At 37.8% G+C, this 15,362-nt stretch overlaps 1 protein-coding gene across 3 annotated transcripts in view; it reads right to left on the bottom strand.

Annotated features, from left to right (window-relative positions):
* Positions 1-15,362, bottom strand: part of LOC137355466 (adenosine kinase-like) — a 240,118-nt gene that overhangs the window by 31,500 nt on the left and 193,256 nt on the right. For all 3 annotated transcript variants that reach the window (XM_068020615.1, XM_068020616.1, XM_068020617.1), the window contains exons 7-8: positions 12,055-12,225; positions 1,266-1,301 (exon numbers count right to left, since the gene is read on the bottom strand). In XM_068020615.1, the coding sequence (XP_067876716.1) occupies positions 1,266-1,301; positions 12,055-12,225 (207 nt within the window). The remainder of the gene's footprint in view (positions 1-1,265; positions 1,302-12,054; positions 12,226-15,362) is intronic.

Here is a 15,362-nt window from a genome sequence, read left to right as displayed (position 1 = left end):
TGGAATTTTATTTTGTTGAAAGGCTGTGGATTTAAATACACATCATGGAGCAAGGAAGAGTTGACATTTTAGGTGTCATGCTCTCATGCATAACCCCAAATGTTTCAACCCGTGTACATATGGCAATAGTAATAATGTGGTAAACACACTACTCTTTCACTGTAATATTCAGTAATGCAACGTACACTAGACAGAGAAGCCACATAAACACACTTTTCTTTGTGTGAGATTCCAAAAGGCAGACTTAAAGAGAGGAACCATTGTATATTAAAGTTATAAAATATTTCCCAGACACACATGTTTATAATTAGGGCAACGTATATCAGGAACGTGATTGTAAGTGGCATTTTATTTAAAGTGGCAGCTAGTGCATAAACAATGTGGCTTCAGTTTTTAAAAAGATAAAATATGATAGTTGAATACATTTCAGACATGATATTTTCAGAACAGTAGTTTATCAACTTAAAATCAGTGTTCATCCGTGATCCAGTTCTGTTAACGGAATATATCTGCAGTTATGGTACACTGTTAAATTATTTCCAGTCCTTTTCTCAATCATGAGCAATAGTAATTTATCACAGGGCCACTGATCATTTTATTGCTCATCTTACATTCAGCCCCAAGCTAACCAAATTCATTGCTGCATATGTTTTGTTACCTGTGGTTGAATGTACCAATGATCAGGACTTTATGCAGACTAATGCCCAAAATAAGCGTCAACTATAATTCACACTAGTGAATAATTACACCCTAAATAAAATCAAAAAGGCATCGGTCTCACTTTACAACATTATGCCTTGAAAATTCTTTCGTGCATTAAGAGAACCACTCTCAGCCTTTCAGGCTTCTTTCATGTAGCAAGTGAGTCATTAGTATCAAATTTCTTCCACTGTAGTCTGCAAATTGCTCTGCCTGCAAAAGAACCTTCACACAATAAAATTAACTGCAAGATGTTGCTATTTAATAGTTGAAATGACAGACACCTTATCTGCAAAAGAAGCCTTAGCCGCTGCCCAACCTCAACTTCCCATGAGCCTTTTCAAAATTCAATGTATAACATCTGTAAGAGATGTTGGGTGCAGGCCTCGCATAGTGCGTCATACATCATGCTGGCAGAACAAAGAAACCAGGATGACTGCCAGGTAACCATAGTAACAACTGCAAGGACTGGAGAGTATAATAGCACATCAATCACTGTCTAAAGAACTTCATTATCAGCAAAATCCTTTAGGATCTGTTTAGTGTGCAATTGAGGGTCAACTCACCTCAAAGCCTTGCTCTCTAGCAAAAGTGGCAGCCTCCTGCAAAAGAAATGAGCAGTTAATTATAAAGTGCTGTCAAGACTGGTGAAAATAACACTACAATCTAGGTATACTGAGGCACTGTTTATTGAAGCCAATTAACTTAACAAGTGCTCCACTGCTCAGATACAGTAAAGGTTTGTTCCTCCTGCTTTAAATATTCAATTTCTTTACAAAAAACTGTTTAAAAAGTAGCAAAATACTGGATTACATCATGAAACCAGAACATGAATTTTTTTTTGCAACAAATATAGTTCCCTCAGGCCACACTGACTCGTATATAAGCTTGACCAGGTTGGCATATGTCAATGTTTACACAAAGACTCAACTGGGTATAATGTTGAAGCCATGATTGAGGTTCGCTGTTCTGACAACTAATTCCCAACACATTCTCTTTTTGTAATTCCTGTGTTTTGGTGCCTATGGAATACTGAGAGATAAGGATCAAGGCTTTTGCTCTTGAAATAAGTGAAAAATACTGCTGTGAAATATCACTACAAAATCTAAACTTAAACAAAAAATCTCTGAAATATTTAGAAGATTTAAAAAATGTTACCACACATTAGGAAGTAGAAAGTGTGGATGTTGTCCTAAGGTTGGAAGAGGACAAAATGGTCTGTGTGGTCTCAACAAGAGCCCAAATGAAAAAGCCAATTAACATGAACACATCAGGCATTTTTCCTTGTGCCAGATGTAAAGTTTTCAACTATATAGATTTAATATAATTGTTTTTAAAGCACATGCCCTTTATTCTCCAAATTAGTAATGAATATTTATTACTTATCTAATTTTTACCAATTAAACAGTATTATTTTTTTATGCAATTACATATAAAACAATTCAACACTGATTTGATGGTAGAACACATTAGAAAATAGTTCTGATCACTGCTTGAATGTGGATTTGAATCCACCCAGGCCAATAAGATGAAAGCCTTTGCTGGCAGTTAAATGTCCTAAATAGGTTTGAGCACACATGGAGCTGGCAAAACATTGGCTGTAGGGTGGCGAGTCTCACACATTGGCAACCTCAGAGATGACAGCAACAGATGAGCAATGAAAATATGTCACACTGGTATCACAGGGGCTGCTCTTAGACTCGGGTTAAAACACACTTTTGGAGCAGGTTACAGGGAAATTTGGTTTGCAACTGGCAATAGAACAATGATGTCAACATTAGGCAATGAAAGCAGGAAAAGATTGTTCCACTTCGGAGCATTGGCTTTCCTTGCTCAGATGAATTTTTGTGCCAACTTAAAAAAAAAATTCAAAAAATATGTAGACCAAAAGGTTAAGGACTGAGATTACAAGTAGACTAAACAGTCACATGCATCATAAATTGCGATAGCTGGCAACACTGGTAGTTAAAAAATTTTCCTGCGATTTCTGGCTTATAAAAAGCTTAATTTACAGTATATGAAAATTGAAGCCACATTTCTTTGGAAAGTTTACTGTGCATCTTATAAACCCAATGAGTGGCCTAATCGATCCAGAACGTACTGTATCATGGAAAAGCAATTGCTCATTTAATAAAGGTATTTACTGTTGTTAAAGGCAACAATCTTTATTCTATCACTGCCAGACCTGAAAGCTATATTTAGCATTATTTTAGCCAAGGATCCTACTTAAGAAACTTGCAAGGGATATCAAGATTAACAGAAAAAGCTTTTATGATATTAGAAAAAAAAAGTAGTCAAGGGTTCCTTAAAAACATATGTGGGTAATATTGCAAATGAAAATAAGGAAATGGAAGAGTTGTTGAATAAATACTTTATTCCAGTCTCCACAGTAAAGGAATATAATAATATACCTGACGTTCTAGGGAAACTAATAATGAATCAAGGAATGGAACTTACTTAAGGCAAGTAAGAAAACAGTATTAAAAAAACTAATGGCAGTAAAGATTGATAAATCCTAGGGTTTTAAAGGAAGTAGTTGAGGATATTGCAGATGCTTTAGTCATAATCTTTCAAAATTTTCTCAATTCAGGAATTGTCCCTTTAGTTTGGAAAATTGCAAATGCAACTTCATTATTAAAGAAAGCTGAGAGAGAGAAACCAGGAAATTGTAGACACGTTCGTCTAACATCTGTTGTGGGGAAGTCATTGGAATCTAAAATTAAGGACAGAATGATTGAGCACTTCGAAAAATTTGAGCTGATTAGAGAACGAATGTGGATTTGTAAAGAGTAGGTCATGTCTAATGAACCTAATTAGATTTTTTGAGGAAGTGACCAAAGTAGTAGACAGAGGATTGTCTATGGATGCTTTTATTTAGTTATTCTTGGGATTTGAGGATTATCGGCAAAACCAGTACTTAACGCCCATTCCGAAATGCCCTCCAGAAAGTGGTGGCAGGCCACCTTCTTGAACTGCTGCAGTTGGTGTGGAGAAGGTACTGTATTAGATAGGGAGTTCCAGAATTTTGAGTCAGTGACGATGAAGGAATGGTGATATATTTCCAAGTCAAGATGATGTGTGACTTGAAAGGGAACTTGGAGGTGGTGTATGTAGTCTACATGGAGTTCCAGAAGGTATTTGATATGATTCCACGTAAGAAACAGTTAGCCAAAATTAAAGCTCATAGAATTAAAGGCAAATTATGGGCCTGGTTAGGAGATTGATTAGGTGGTAGAACACAGAAAATAAGCATAACAGGTGTGTTCTCGAATTGGAAGCGGTATCCCACAAGGATCTGTGCTGCGGCCTCAACTGTTCACTATATTTATTAAAGGCACAAATAACATAATAGAGAGCCATATATCCAAGTTTGCCAATGACACAAAGATTGGTGGCATAGTAAGTAGCGTAGACAGAAACATAAAACTACAAAGAGACATTGGTAGGTTAAGTGAGTGGGGAAAACTGTGGCAGAAGGATTTCAATGCAGGTTAAGTGTCAGGCCGTCATTTTGGACAGAAAAAGTGTAGATCCAAGTATTATTTAAATGGTGAACATCTAGGAACACTGAAGGTCCAAACAGCTTTAAGTGTCTGTGTACATAATCACTAAAATGTAGTGGTCAGGTACCAAAAATAATAATGGAATGTTTGACTTTATGTCTAGAGGACTCGAATACGAGAGACAGGAAGTTTTGCTACAGCTATACAAAGCCCTGGTTAGACTACATATGGAGTACTGTGCACAATTCTGGGCACTGTACCTTGGAAATGATATACTGGCCTTGGAAGGATTGCAGTGCCTATTCACCAGTATGTTACTAAGGCACCAAGTGTTAAATTATGAGATCTACATAAACTAGGCTTGTATTCCTGGGAATTATGATGGTTAAGGGTGATAAGATGGAGTTTTTTGGATTTTGAAAGGTAATTATAGCATAGAGAGAAAGAATTTCTGTTGGTGGATGGTCTGGGACAAGAGGACATAACCTTAAAATCAAGCCAGGCCATTCAGGAGAGAAATTAGGAAACACTTCTTTCCACAAAGGGTGGCAGAAGTGTGGAACTCTCTTCCACAAAACACAGTAGATGCTAGCTCAATTAATAATTTTAAATTAGAGATTGATACACTTTTGCTGGACAAGGGTATTAAGAGGTATGGAGTTAAGGCGGGTAAATGGAGTTAGGATACAGATCAACCACGATCTCACTGTAAGACAGAACAAGGTCAAGCAGCTGAATAGCCTACTCCTGTTCCTATGTGCCAAAGGTCACCAATAGAAAAACTATTAGAATTCAAGAAAACTAAATGCAACCATATTTCTTTAATTCCTGAACTACTTGAACATTTATGTGGTTTAAAACCTATACACCCAAGGAAACAGCTCTAAATTTGCAATATGAGTGACAGCAGTATAGTTCAGGGCTAAAGTCCGAACGGAGAGGTAGAGAAATATCTTGCTTACTGGACAGAATACTCTTGCCACATCACGATGTTGATAAACACATGATGGCATATGCTTGTCTCTTACGGAATCAATATTTATTTTCTACTCAATCCTTGTACTGCAACTCCATAAACACAATTCAGTTACATTAAGCGTATGGAGTTGCAGTACAAGGATTGAGTAGAAAATACGTATAACATTACTGAATTGTGTTTATGGAGTTGCAGTACAAATATTGAGTGAAAAATAAAAATCTGAAATTAAGTCTTGCTTTCTAAAAAGTGAGGTCGGATGGTTGAAAGGCCTGCTTTTATTCCCAATGCTCCTATAAACCTGAGAGCAAAATTGCCTGCCGCTATCTCAACCAGGGAAAGTGTTTGGCACAGGAAAGGAGAAATTTGGAACAAAAAGACCTTATCCTTAAAACATACTTTATTCAAAGCTATATGATATTCAATTACATACATGATGCATCTATCAACACCCACTGTTCTATATTTAATAACAGTGTTTGGCTGAACTACTAGCTGAACACTGTACATTCAAGCTTGCTAAGTCTGAGAGTCTTCATCAAAAATATGCTCGAAGTTAATTGGTGTCAATTAGTCCCTCTTAATCTTGGTCAGTGAGGTTCAAGGAATCTCCATCACTTATTCATTATGCACAGACGATCTTTAATGTGCACTTAAGATTTCACTTGAAGTTGCAATCCAGAAATTGTACAACAGAACCCAAACTGCAGCCCTCAGTTCCTCTACAACCAGTTTTGAACAGTCACAAATGCGACCGATAATCAGGGCTCGGTTATACATACTTTTTAACACACCTGTGATGTTTAATTTAAAAAAAACTGTTTCCTCACGTACCACTATCTTGCACGTGACTTCATTGGGTGGTCATTTAATTGGTAACAATGAACTCGGACTGATGGAAATGAGCCCACAAGGAAATATGGAATTAGAAACAAGTTTTCAGCCATCAAGACTTCCTTCCATTGACTGCACAACCTGTCTCATCATGAACCTAATTTAATTTCCTGAAGAAAGATTCGACAACACATCTTCCTCCTTCCCCAAAACTGAATTGTACATTACACCTCGTAGACCAATCACCTTCCTTGTGCCACAGCAGAATGGGAGAAACAAAGTTTTACATTGTACCACATATATTTTTTCTTTCAACATTCAATCCAATACCTTACAAAATAAACTTTGATTTGTTTTTGCTAAAAGCATTTTCAACACATCATTAACTGCTTTAGCTAGAAGTCCAATTTGGCATGAGGCTTATTTTATATTCTATGCAAGAAAAATCATATTTAAGCCAATACACTATTATGCAATGATCGTAATTCATCATCTGAAATTCTTCTCACTAAGTGTTAAAAAGGTGGATTTGCTTTTTCCATATAGATCTCAAGTTTCAAAACAGAATCTAAAATTGTCATTTATGTCAAGTAAATGTGATTCGCAGTTTAAGTGGGTACAGTATAGAATTTAACATATTCACCTTTAAACTTTAATGAATCTGAATGATATTAGAATCTATTTTACATATCCACTACCAAGTTGGTAACCAAATCTCTCCCATCCCAAATCTTGTTTGAAGTTTGTTAATGTTTTATATGTCTTTTTCCATGTTCTGTTACTCCACATTGGAGAAATGAATTATTTAAGCAGAAGAATATTTTCCATGGCAATTCTAGAATTTTAAATAATTTCAAGTGACCATTATAATATCCTAAGAAATACACTTAAATACATTCCTTCTTCAATGTCAGGTTATTCAATTCTACTGCACAGAAAAATAAAGTGCAGTGTTGCGTAATGAAGACTAACAATGATGTCATTGATGTCTTGTAAAGATGTGAAGTGCATGGAAGTGCATGTGAAGGCAATTCCAAGCATTATTTGCTGTATATTATTACAATGAATCACAGTGGTGCCTATTTGATGAATACGCTTCAATTTATTTTAGCAATCTGTGACTGTCCTGGGCAAAAACTAGCTATTAAATAAGTCACTGCTGACTATCATTCTCTCAACGGTACTATGAGCAATTCTATTTTTTTCAGTTAAACTAGTGATTTACTTGTATTAAACTAGTGATTTACTTGTATATCTATTATCCTGCATTGCACATATATTCATTGCAGTGAATAGGCCAGTATACTATATAGCCAGCATCGTGGTGAATGGAGTCAAATTTGCAACAACACAAATTCTACAATGTAATTTGAGTGCAAAATCATCCAAAGTGCACTTCAGCAGGATCACCTCTAATCTAATTTTGCTTTGACTTCCTGCCCCGCTACCGTAGAACTACAGATCTGATGCGGTTAGTTGGACTTTGGAATTTTATTTATCAATATTAACAAAGGGAATGGGACAGCTGGCTCGCTCAACATTAAAAATGAATTGGTATTCAGTTGGCAGTGAATGGAATTCAAAACAAGTAGTAATTTTATCACAGTACTGTCTCAAATGAACAATTTTGCAGATCATATTGCTAACCAACATATCTCTCGCCAGACATCTTAAATTTGATACTCTGGATGAACCTAACCTTAAAACTCCCTGCTTGCAACAATCGATTTTCTTTCCTGATGAATCTCTTATTAAGTACATTGTTGAATCAAATGATGACTCACATTGCAGATTATTAATCCCTGCAGGAACCCTTGTACAATATCAAGCCATGTCAAGAAAACCCTTTTGCGAATAACAGATTTATGATTTGGATCACGAGTAACTAAATAAACAGCATACAGGTTTGTTATTCTTTGCATGTAGTCCAGTCATTATTCACCACATCAAGTTTCACAAATGCTAACTATTTTGATCTAGCTCCTTTGAACTTTGACACTAAACTATTTTAAAACACAGTGAACCTTTAATAATGGCCTAGTGATACACTGCATTGGTGAACCAGCATACTAGGCCATAGAATGGTAGGTTGATATATATATATATTTTTTTTTATTCATTCACGGGATGTGGGCGTCGCTGGCCAGGCCAGCATTTATTGCCCATCCCTAATTGCCCTTGAGAAGGTGGTGGTGAGCTGCCTTCTTGAACCGCTGCAGTCCATGTGGGGTAGGTATACCCACAGTGCTGTTAGGAAGGGAGTTCCAGGATTTTGACCCAGCGACAGTGAAGGAACGGCGATATAGTTCCAAGTCAGGGTGGTGTGTGACTTGGAGGGGAACTTGCAGGTGGTGGTGTTCCCATGTATTTGCTGCCCTTGTCCTTCTAGTTGGTAGAGGTCGCGGGTTTGGAAGGTGCTGTCGAAGGAGCCTTGGTGCATTGCTGGAGTGCATCTTGTAGATGGTACACACTGCTGCCACTGTGCGTCGGTGGTGGAGGGAGGGAATGTTTGTAGATGGGGTGCCAATCAAGCAGGCCACTTTGTCCTGGATGGTGTCGAGCTTCTTGAGTGTTGTTGGAGCTGCACCCATCCAGGCAAGTGGAGAGTATTCCATCACACTCCTGACTTGTGCCCTGTAGATGGTGGATAGGCTTTGGGGAGATAGGAGGTGAGTTACTCGCCTCAGGATTCCTAGCCTCTGACCTGCTCTTGTAGCCATGGTATTTATATGGCTACTCCAGTTCAGTTTTCGGTCAATGGTAGCCCTAGGATGTTGATAGTGAGGGATTCAGCGATGGTAATGCCATTGAACATCAAGGGGAGATGGTTAGATTCTCTCTTGTTGGAGATGGTCATTGCATGGCACTTGTGTGGCTCGAATGTTACTTGCCACTTATCAGCCCAAGCCTGGATATTGTCCAGGTCTTGCTGCATTTCTACACAGACTGCTTCAGTATCTGAGGAGTTGCGAATGGTGCTGAACATTGTGCAATCATCAGCGAACATCCCCACTTCTGACCTTATGATTGAAGGAAGGAATATATGATTCCATACTGCAACTTCTTGAGCTTAGCTGGGGTTTCAAGAGGAGACATTTTGAAAAAGCTAATGGGGACGATCAATTAAAAGTAAAATAAAATTACACTATCATGTACCTCCCAATAGACTGCTCAAGAGTACCAATTGACAGAGTCTGGGAAACAGCACCTGTCTGGTCTCTTGGCTATGGGATGGTTTTGGGGTTCACTGACCTAAGGGATATTTAAGTAATAATGGAATAAATTGTTGGCAACTGTGAAACAGTTCGAATGCATCCAGACACAGAAAGCAAAAAAACTAGTGTTTGAATTTCAGTTAAGAATAACTTGAAAAGCATAAAAAGTATCTGCAATATATTAGAGGGTTAATTCTACAATTTTAGCAGGGAAGTTCTGCTCAAAGAGCACACAGGTCAACAGTAGAGCTAAAGTATTCTAATCCTAATTTGTAGTGCCCCAAAACAGGACACAATGCAGAAGACTGAATGACAGGATTTTGTTCTTTGAGGACAATTGCCCAACAAGATTTTTCAGTAATAGAACATCTGCAATCTCCTTCAATGAGAAATTCAGTTTTGTGGAAAAAACGTCGCTCACCTAAATTTGTTTTCTCATTCTAATCAGCCTACTAACGTGATTTGGTGAGCAAAAGGAATTTCAAATTTGGTCATCTCAACATGTTAGGACGACATGTCAGAGCAACAGTTGTAAGCTCAACGTACTTATTTAACAAAACAAATTCTCGGGGTAACTAACTGAAGTTGAGATTGTTGCAAAAGTTGCAGCTGGGGAAATGACAACTGAATTAAAACTACAAAGAACTGATGTGATAAGTGTTCCTGCAATTTTCCTATAAAAAATGGGAAATAACGTTATGAACATATCATGAGCAGTTTGCTGAAAACATTCTGCCTTTAACATTGTGGCTAATCTTACCAACAAAGTAATTCCTATATACTGCCAATCTCTTGCATTGTTATTTTATTCCAAGTGTTTTTAAATGCCTGAAAACGTTATTAATTGTCATTGCCACATCTTGCAAAAGGCGTGCATAGATATGTACATCATTTTCTTGTCACATAAGTAAGATAGCAAATGTATGCATCACCGTCTAATTGTCAGTGAAATCAAAGTCCCCATAAAACTGAAGCAGCAGCTAATGTTAACAGTGACACTTTATAATTTCACAGCAATCTCATCACTAAAGCATTCAGCTTTAATATTTCTCAACACTGCTTTAAACTGAATTCAGATCCTGTTACTACCATCGTATGCTTATCACCACATTTATGGTCATCGAAATGAAAGTGACAATCATATTGGTGTACTAAGATCTAAACGATCAATAAAGAATTTATTTTAATTTCCTGTCAATCGTCCAATAGCCCAGGAAATGTGCCAATGTCTGAGGCACCAATACTTCATAAAATAGTATTGTTTTGCATATTTGAAATGTTTGTGATTATGTTAATACTACATGATAGCCATCTAGAAAAATTGTTAATACAAAATGAAAATAAAACGGTGTAATGTTGCCATTCTGCTAATGGATATTATTGGACTATTTAATAACTTCAGCATGTTATATATACCAAGTGAACTGAATTAACTAAATTTAGTGATTGACAGGAAATTTTGACAAACAGCAAAAAAGTACTGTAAAAGACTTTAGGAAAATATACATTATTGGAAAAGGCAAATACAAATTAGTGTGGATATATTTGAGGCAGTATGTTTTGGGAGGAAAAACTAGGAATTGGAGCACACACTCAGTGGAAAGATACTGAAGGGTATGGATGAAAAAAACATAGGATTCAAATACATAATACACAAAGTGCAGGTAGATAATACCATACAAAAGACTAACACTAGCTTGGGTTTTAAAAACAAGGACAGAGTATAAGAGAAAATAAATAACGATAAATGTGCACAAAACACTGGCTAGGCCTGTTAGAATATTGTTTGCATTCTGATCCCCCATTATTGAAAAGGCTTCAAAACCATTGGTTGATAAGCATGATGCCAGGTTGGGAAACTATAGTTATGAGCAAAGACTTGAGGTGCTGGGACTATTTCAACTGGAGCAGGAAGGAATAGGGTAAGGCTATTTCCTCTAATTGAGGTGACAGTGACAAGGAGTCATCCATTTAATATAGTCATAAAGTGAGTGGTTAAACTTGTTTAAATGTGCATTGTTGGGAACATGGAACACTTTGGTGAAGGTGGAGACCACTGCAACTTTTAAATAAAAATGTAATAAATATTTGAAGCATGGAAAGATCAGGTGTTATGGAGAAAAAGTGCGCCTGTGGGATTGGTTTTGAATTGCTCTCGCAAAGAACTGGCTAGGTCACCGTATACTGGACATCCTTCTTCTGTGCTGTAAACCTGTATAGTTCTATGACTTAGGCAGTCTGATATTGTACTCCGAAAGAATAAAATAACTCCCAGAATTAAGAGTTTAAACATGAAACATTAAAGGAAAATCTTGTTTTCAAATCTTTCCACGGCCATGCCCCTTTATATGTCTGTAGCCTCCTCCAGGCCTACAACCCTCTGATGGATCTGCACTGCTTCAATTCTTGCCTCTTGTGCACCTCCGATTTTACTCACTCCATCACTCGCAGCTGAGCCTTCAGTTTCCAAGGCTCTAAGCTCTGGAATTCTCTCCCTAAGCCTCTCTACCTCGCTTTCCTTCTTCAAGATGCTCCTTAAAACCTTACTCTTTGACCGAGCTTTGATTATCTACCCTAATATCTTATGTGTCTTAGTGTCAAATTTTGTTTGATGTTCCAGTGAAATGTCTTGGAACATTTTACTACATTAAAGGCATTTTATAAATGCAAGTTGTGACTGTTGTAACCACATAACAGCTCTACTCAGTATGAAGTTGGCAAAGAAAGCATGACTGTCTTTTGTCAATGTAACGTGCGCTGACTTTCAAATTAACCGGCACTAACTCTGATGTAAAATTCCCATTACATGTGTTTTAAAAAAACAAACCGTCTCATTTCCAAACAGGATATCAACGTAGGGGATAATTTTCATCAAGTCCTCCTTAAAAAACTGAGAGATGAATGGAGCCGATAGATTTAGACCCAAGATCTTATTGTTTTCAGACACATGAGTTGCCACTTTCAGAATGGATTCTGTTGACACTGTAATAAAGAATCCCTAGAAGAGAACAAAAGTTACACAATGTTACTGGCTGTAGTGGAACTCATTTGAAACAAGAGAACTTTTATGCAGGAAACTATAATGAACCCAACAGTTAATATCAGACAATTTATTAATGGCTTGAGTACCAATAACTTCATTTTAACACAGTTAGCCTGGATTTTTGAAATAACAATGGCAAGGCTATCAGCCCTCGCCATTCTTCTTCTTTTCTTTTGGCCTCCTTATCTCGAGAGACAATGGGTAAGCGCCTGGAGGTGGTCAGTGGTGTGTGGAGCAGCGCCTGGAGTGGCTATAAAGGCCGATTCTAGAGTGACAGGCTCTTCCACAGGTGCTGCAGAAAAATTTGTTTGTTGGGGCTGTTACACAGTTGGCTCTTCCCTTGCGTTTTTGTCTTTTTTCCTGCCAACTGCTAAGTCTCTTCGACTCGCCACACTTTAGCCCCGCCTTTATGGCTGCCCGCCAGCTCTGGCGAACACTGGCAACTGACTCCCACGACTTGTGATCAATGTCACAGGACTTCATGTCACGTTTGCAGATGTCTTTAAAGCGGAGACATGGACGGCCGGTGGGTCTGATACCAGTGGCGAGCTCGCTGTACATTGGACAGCAACTTCTGGCATTCGCAAAGACGCAGTTAAATGAGGAAATCCAACAGCTGAACAACCTCTCTGGTCCTGAAAAAATAATTTTACAAGTGTGGAGTCTCATTACCTCAGAAGAAAATTTTAAAGATTTAAAAAAAATAAAGTAAATTTTTAAATGTTTTTCCTTTATCTCTTAATCCTATCTGTATTTCCCATTTTTTTGCTTCCTGTGCATTATTTAAATGTAATGTATATTTCCTGTTTTCCACTTCCTAATTTAGACTCTGTGCGGCACAAAGATTCTTCAATCCAATTGGTTGAAAAGCCTCTATTACTTTTCCTGCCTCTAGATGCCAAAGATCCCCTTCAGGGCCACTCTACTGATGCAGATGCCGGATTCACAGAAATCTCAGCTGACAAGCCTGCATAAATTCTTTAAGCAATTGTACGCGAGGTGAATGGCAAAAGCGGTTCCTTCTCCAGTGAGAGGAAAATCTGGGCCACTGTTTTGATATTAAGTCATAGAACATGCTAATACAAAAGCAATATATTCAGGTCAGTTTTAAGTACAGTAACAAGTACGTAATATTTTTCATAGCAATTCATAATCAATTCATTCACCAAAAATACAATTCAGGAACAATTCAGTGGTTTATTTATCTTGATAATCAACATCAGCAATGGCTTTAATTTTGAAAAAGCTGACAATAACAAGAATGCACTTTACATATGCTTTTGAAAGACATACACTATATTTGCAATACTGCTCCAACACAAATGTGCACTTTCATTCAAAATGTATGTTACGATGCAGTTGCACCGCAGGAATTGTTTGAGTGGTACCTCTAGTGAGAGCTCTGTGAACAGGCTGCACAAATCATGTTGCCTTCTCTGCATCAGATAGAGGAAAGAGGAGAATACATGCATACTCAAGCGCTTGAATGCCAGAGAATTTCCTTATTACAAATGAACAGCAAGTATGGTAGCACAGCGGTTATGCTACTGGACTAATCTAGAGACACGAGTTCAAATCCCACCATGGTAGCTGGGGCAATTTAAATTCAGTTAATGAATAAATCTATAATTAAAATTGTAAAAACCTAACTGGTTTACCATAGTCCTTTAGGGAAATTAACCTGGTATGCTTACCTGGTCTGGCCTATATATGACTCCAGACCCATAGCAATGTGGTTGATTCCTAATTGCCCTCTGAAATAGCCTAGCAAGCGACTCAGTTGCATTTAAAAAAAATCAACAATGGTTGTGAAGCTAGAGATGAGACATGTATTGAAGCCAAATCTTTGATCCCAAGTATCATGAACATTTTGCACTGTTGCAGGACTGTGCAGTGTGCAGTATGCCTGATGTATTCGTCAGTACACAAACTAGGCAAGAGAATATTCAAGATTTCTTGTCAATTTGGCTCAGTGGCAGGATGCTCCCCTCTGAGTCGGAAGATTGTGGGTTTATGTCCTACTTCAGGCCTCGAGTACAATCAAGACCAACACTGAATGCAATACCTTAGAAGTGCTGCATCATTATAAATGTCATCTTGCAGATGTATCAGTTAACCCTGTCTAGCTGTTCAGGTGGACATAAAAGATCCATGACAATATTAAAAGAACATTTATCACTCAACCAACGCTAGCAAAAGAAAGTTACAGCTCATTATTTACAGGACCTTTCTGTGTGCACATTTGCTGTTACATTTGCCAACTTAACAACAGCGACTGGACTTCAAGAGTAATTCAATGGCCATAACGCTCTTTGGACTGTCCTGTAAGCTTTTCTCTATGATTTGTACATGTTTTTTCCCAATTTCATTCATGAGGTTAAAACCTCTCAACTTCTTTTAATTGTGCTATATATCGACAGCACCTGAGATATATGTCCTCCCTTCCTTCCACCACTGTGACCCTGGCTAGCCAAATGGTTTTTGAGAAAAATCCTGAGATTCAGCCTCTCATTTGCAATCCCACAAATGAAGAACGTCAAACCTTCACTTGGCACCTCACCACATAAAGCATGATCATCTTTTTAAAGCCAATAAATTTAAATGTAAAATAATTCTGTCCATTCAGGAATACTTTGCACTGAGTGTTGGTCTAGATTGTACTCAAGGGCCTGGAGTAGGTCTTGACCCACAGTGTTCCGACTCAGAGGCAAGCATCCTTCCACTGAGTGAGAGGAGTGGCAGTATTGATTAAGGACAGCATTGTAGTGCTCAAGAGAAAGGATGTCCCAGAGGTGTCGAGGACAGAATCAATTTGGCTACAGCTTAGGAACAAAAAAGGTGTGGTTATATTGCTCGGTGTTGTCGATAGGCCACCAGCTAGTGGGAAGAATGTGCAGGAACAAATTTGCAAGGTAATTACAGAGAGGTGCAAAAATTATAGGGTAGTTATAATGGGGGACTTTAACTATCCAAACATAGACTGGGAAAATAGTAGTGTAAAGGGCAGTGAGGGGCAAGAGTTCCTAGAGTGTGTTCAGGAAAATTTTCTACAAACATACGTTGCTAGTCCAATGAGAAAGTAAGCACTGCTA

Source organism: Heterodontus francisci, chromosome 42 (genome assembly GCF_036365525.1).
Source record: "Heterodontus francisci isolate sHetFra1 chromosome 42, sHetFra1.hap1, whole genome shotgun sequence".
Classification (NCBI taxonomy): domain Eukaryota; kingdom Metazoa; phylum Chordata; class Chondrichthyes; order Heterodontiformes; family Heterodontidae; genus Heterodontus; species Heterodontus francisci.
Note: the sequence above shows the minus strand (reverse complement) of the source record. Positions and strands in the feature narration are given on the sequence as shown.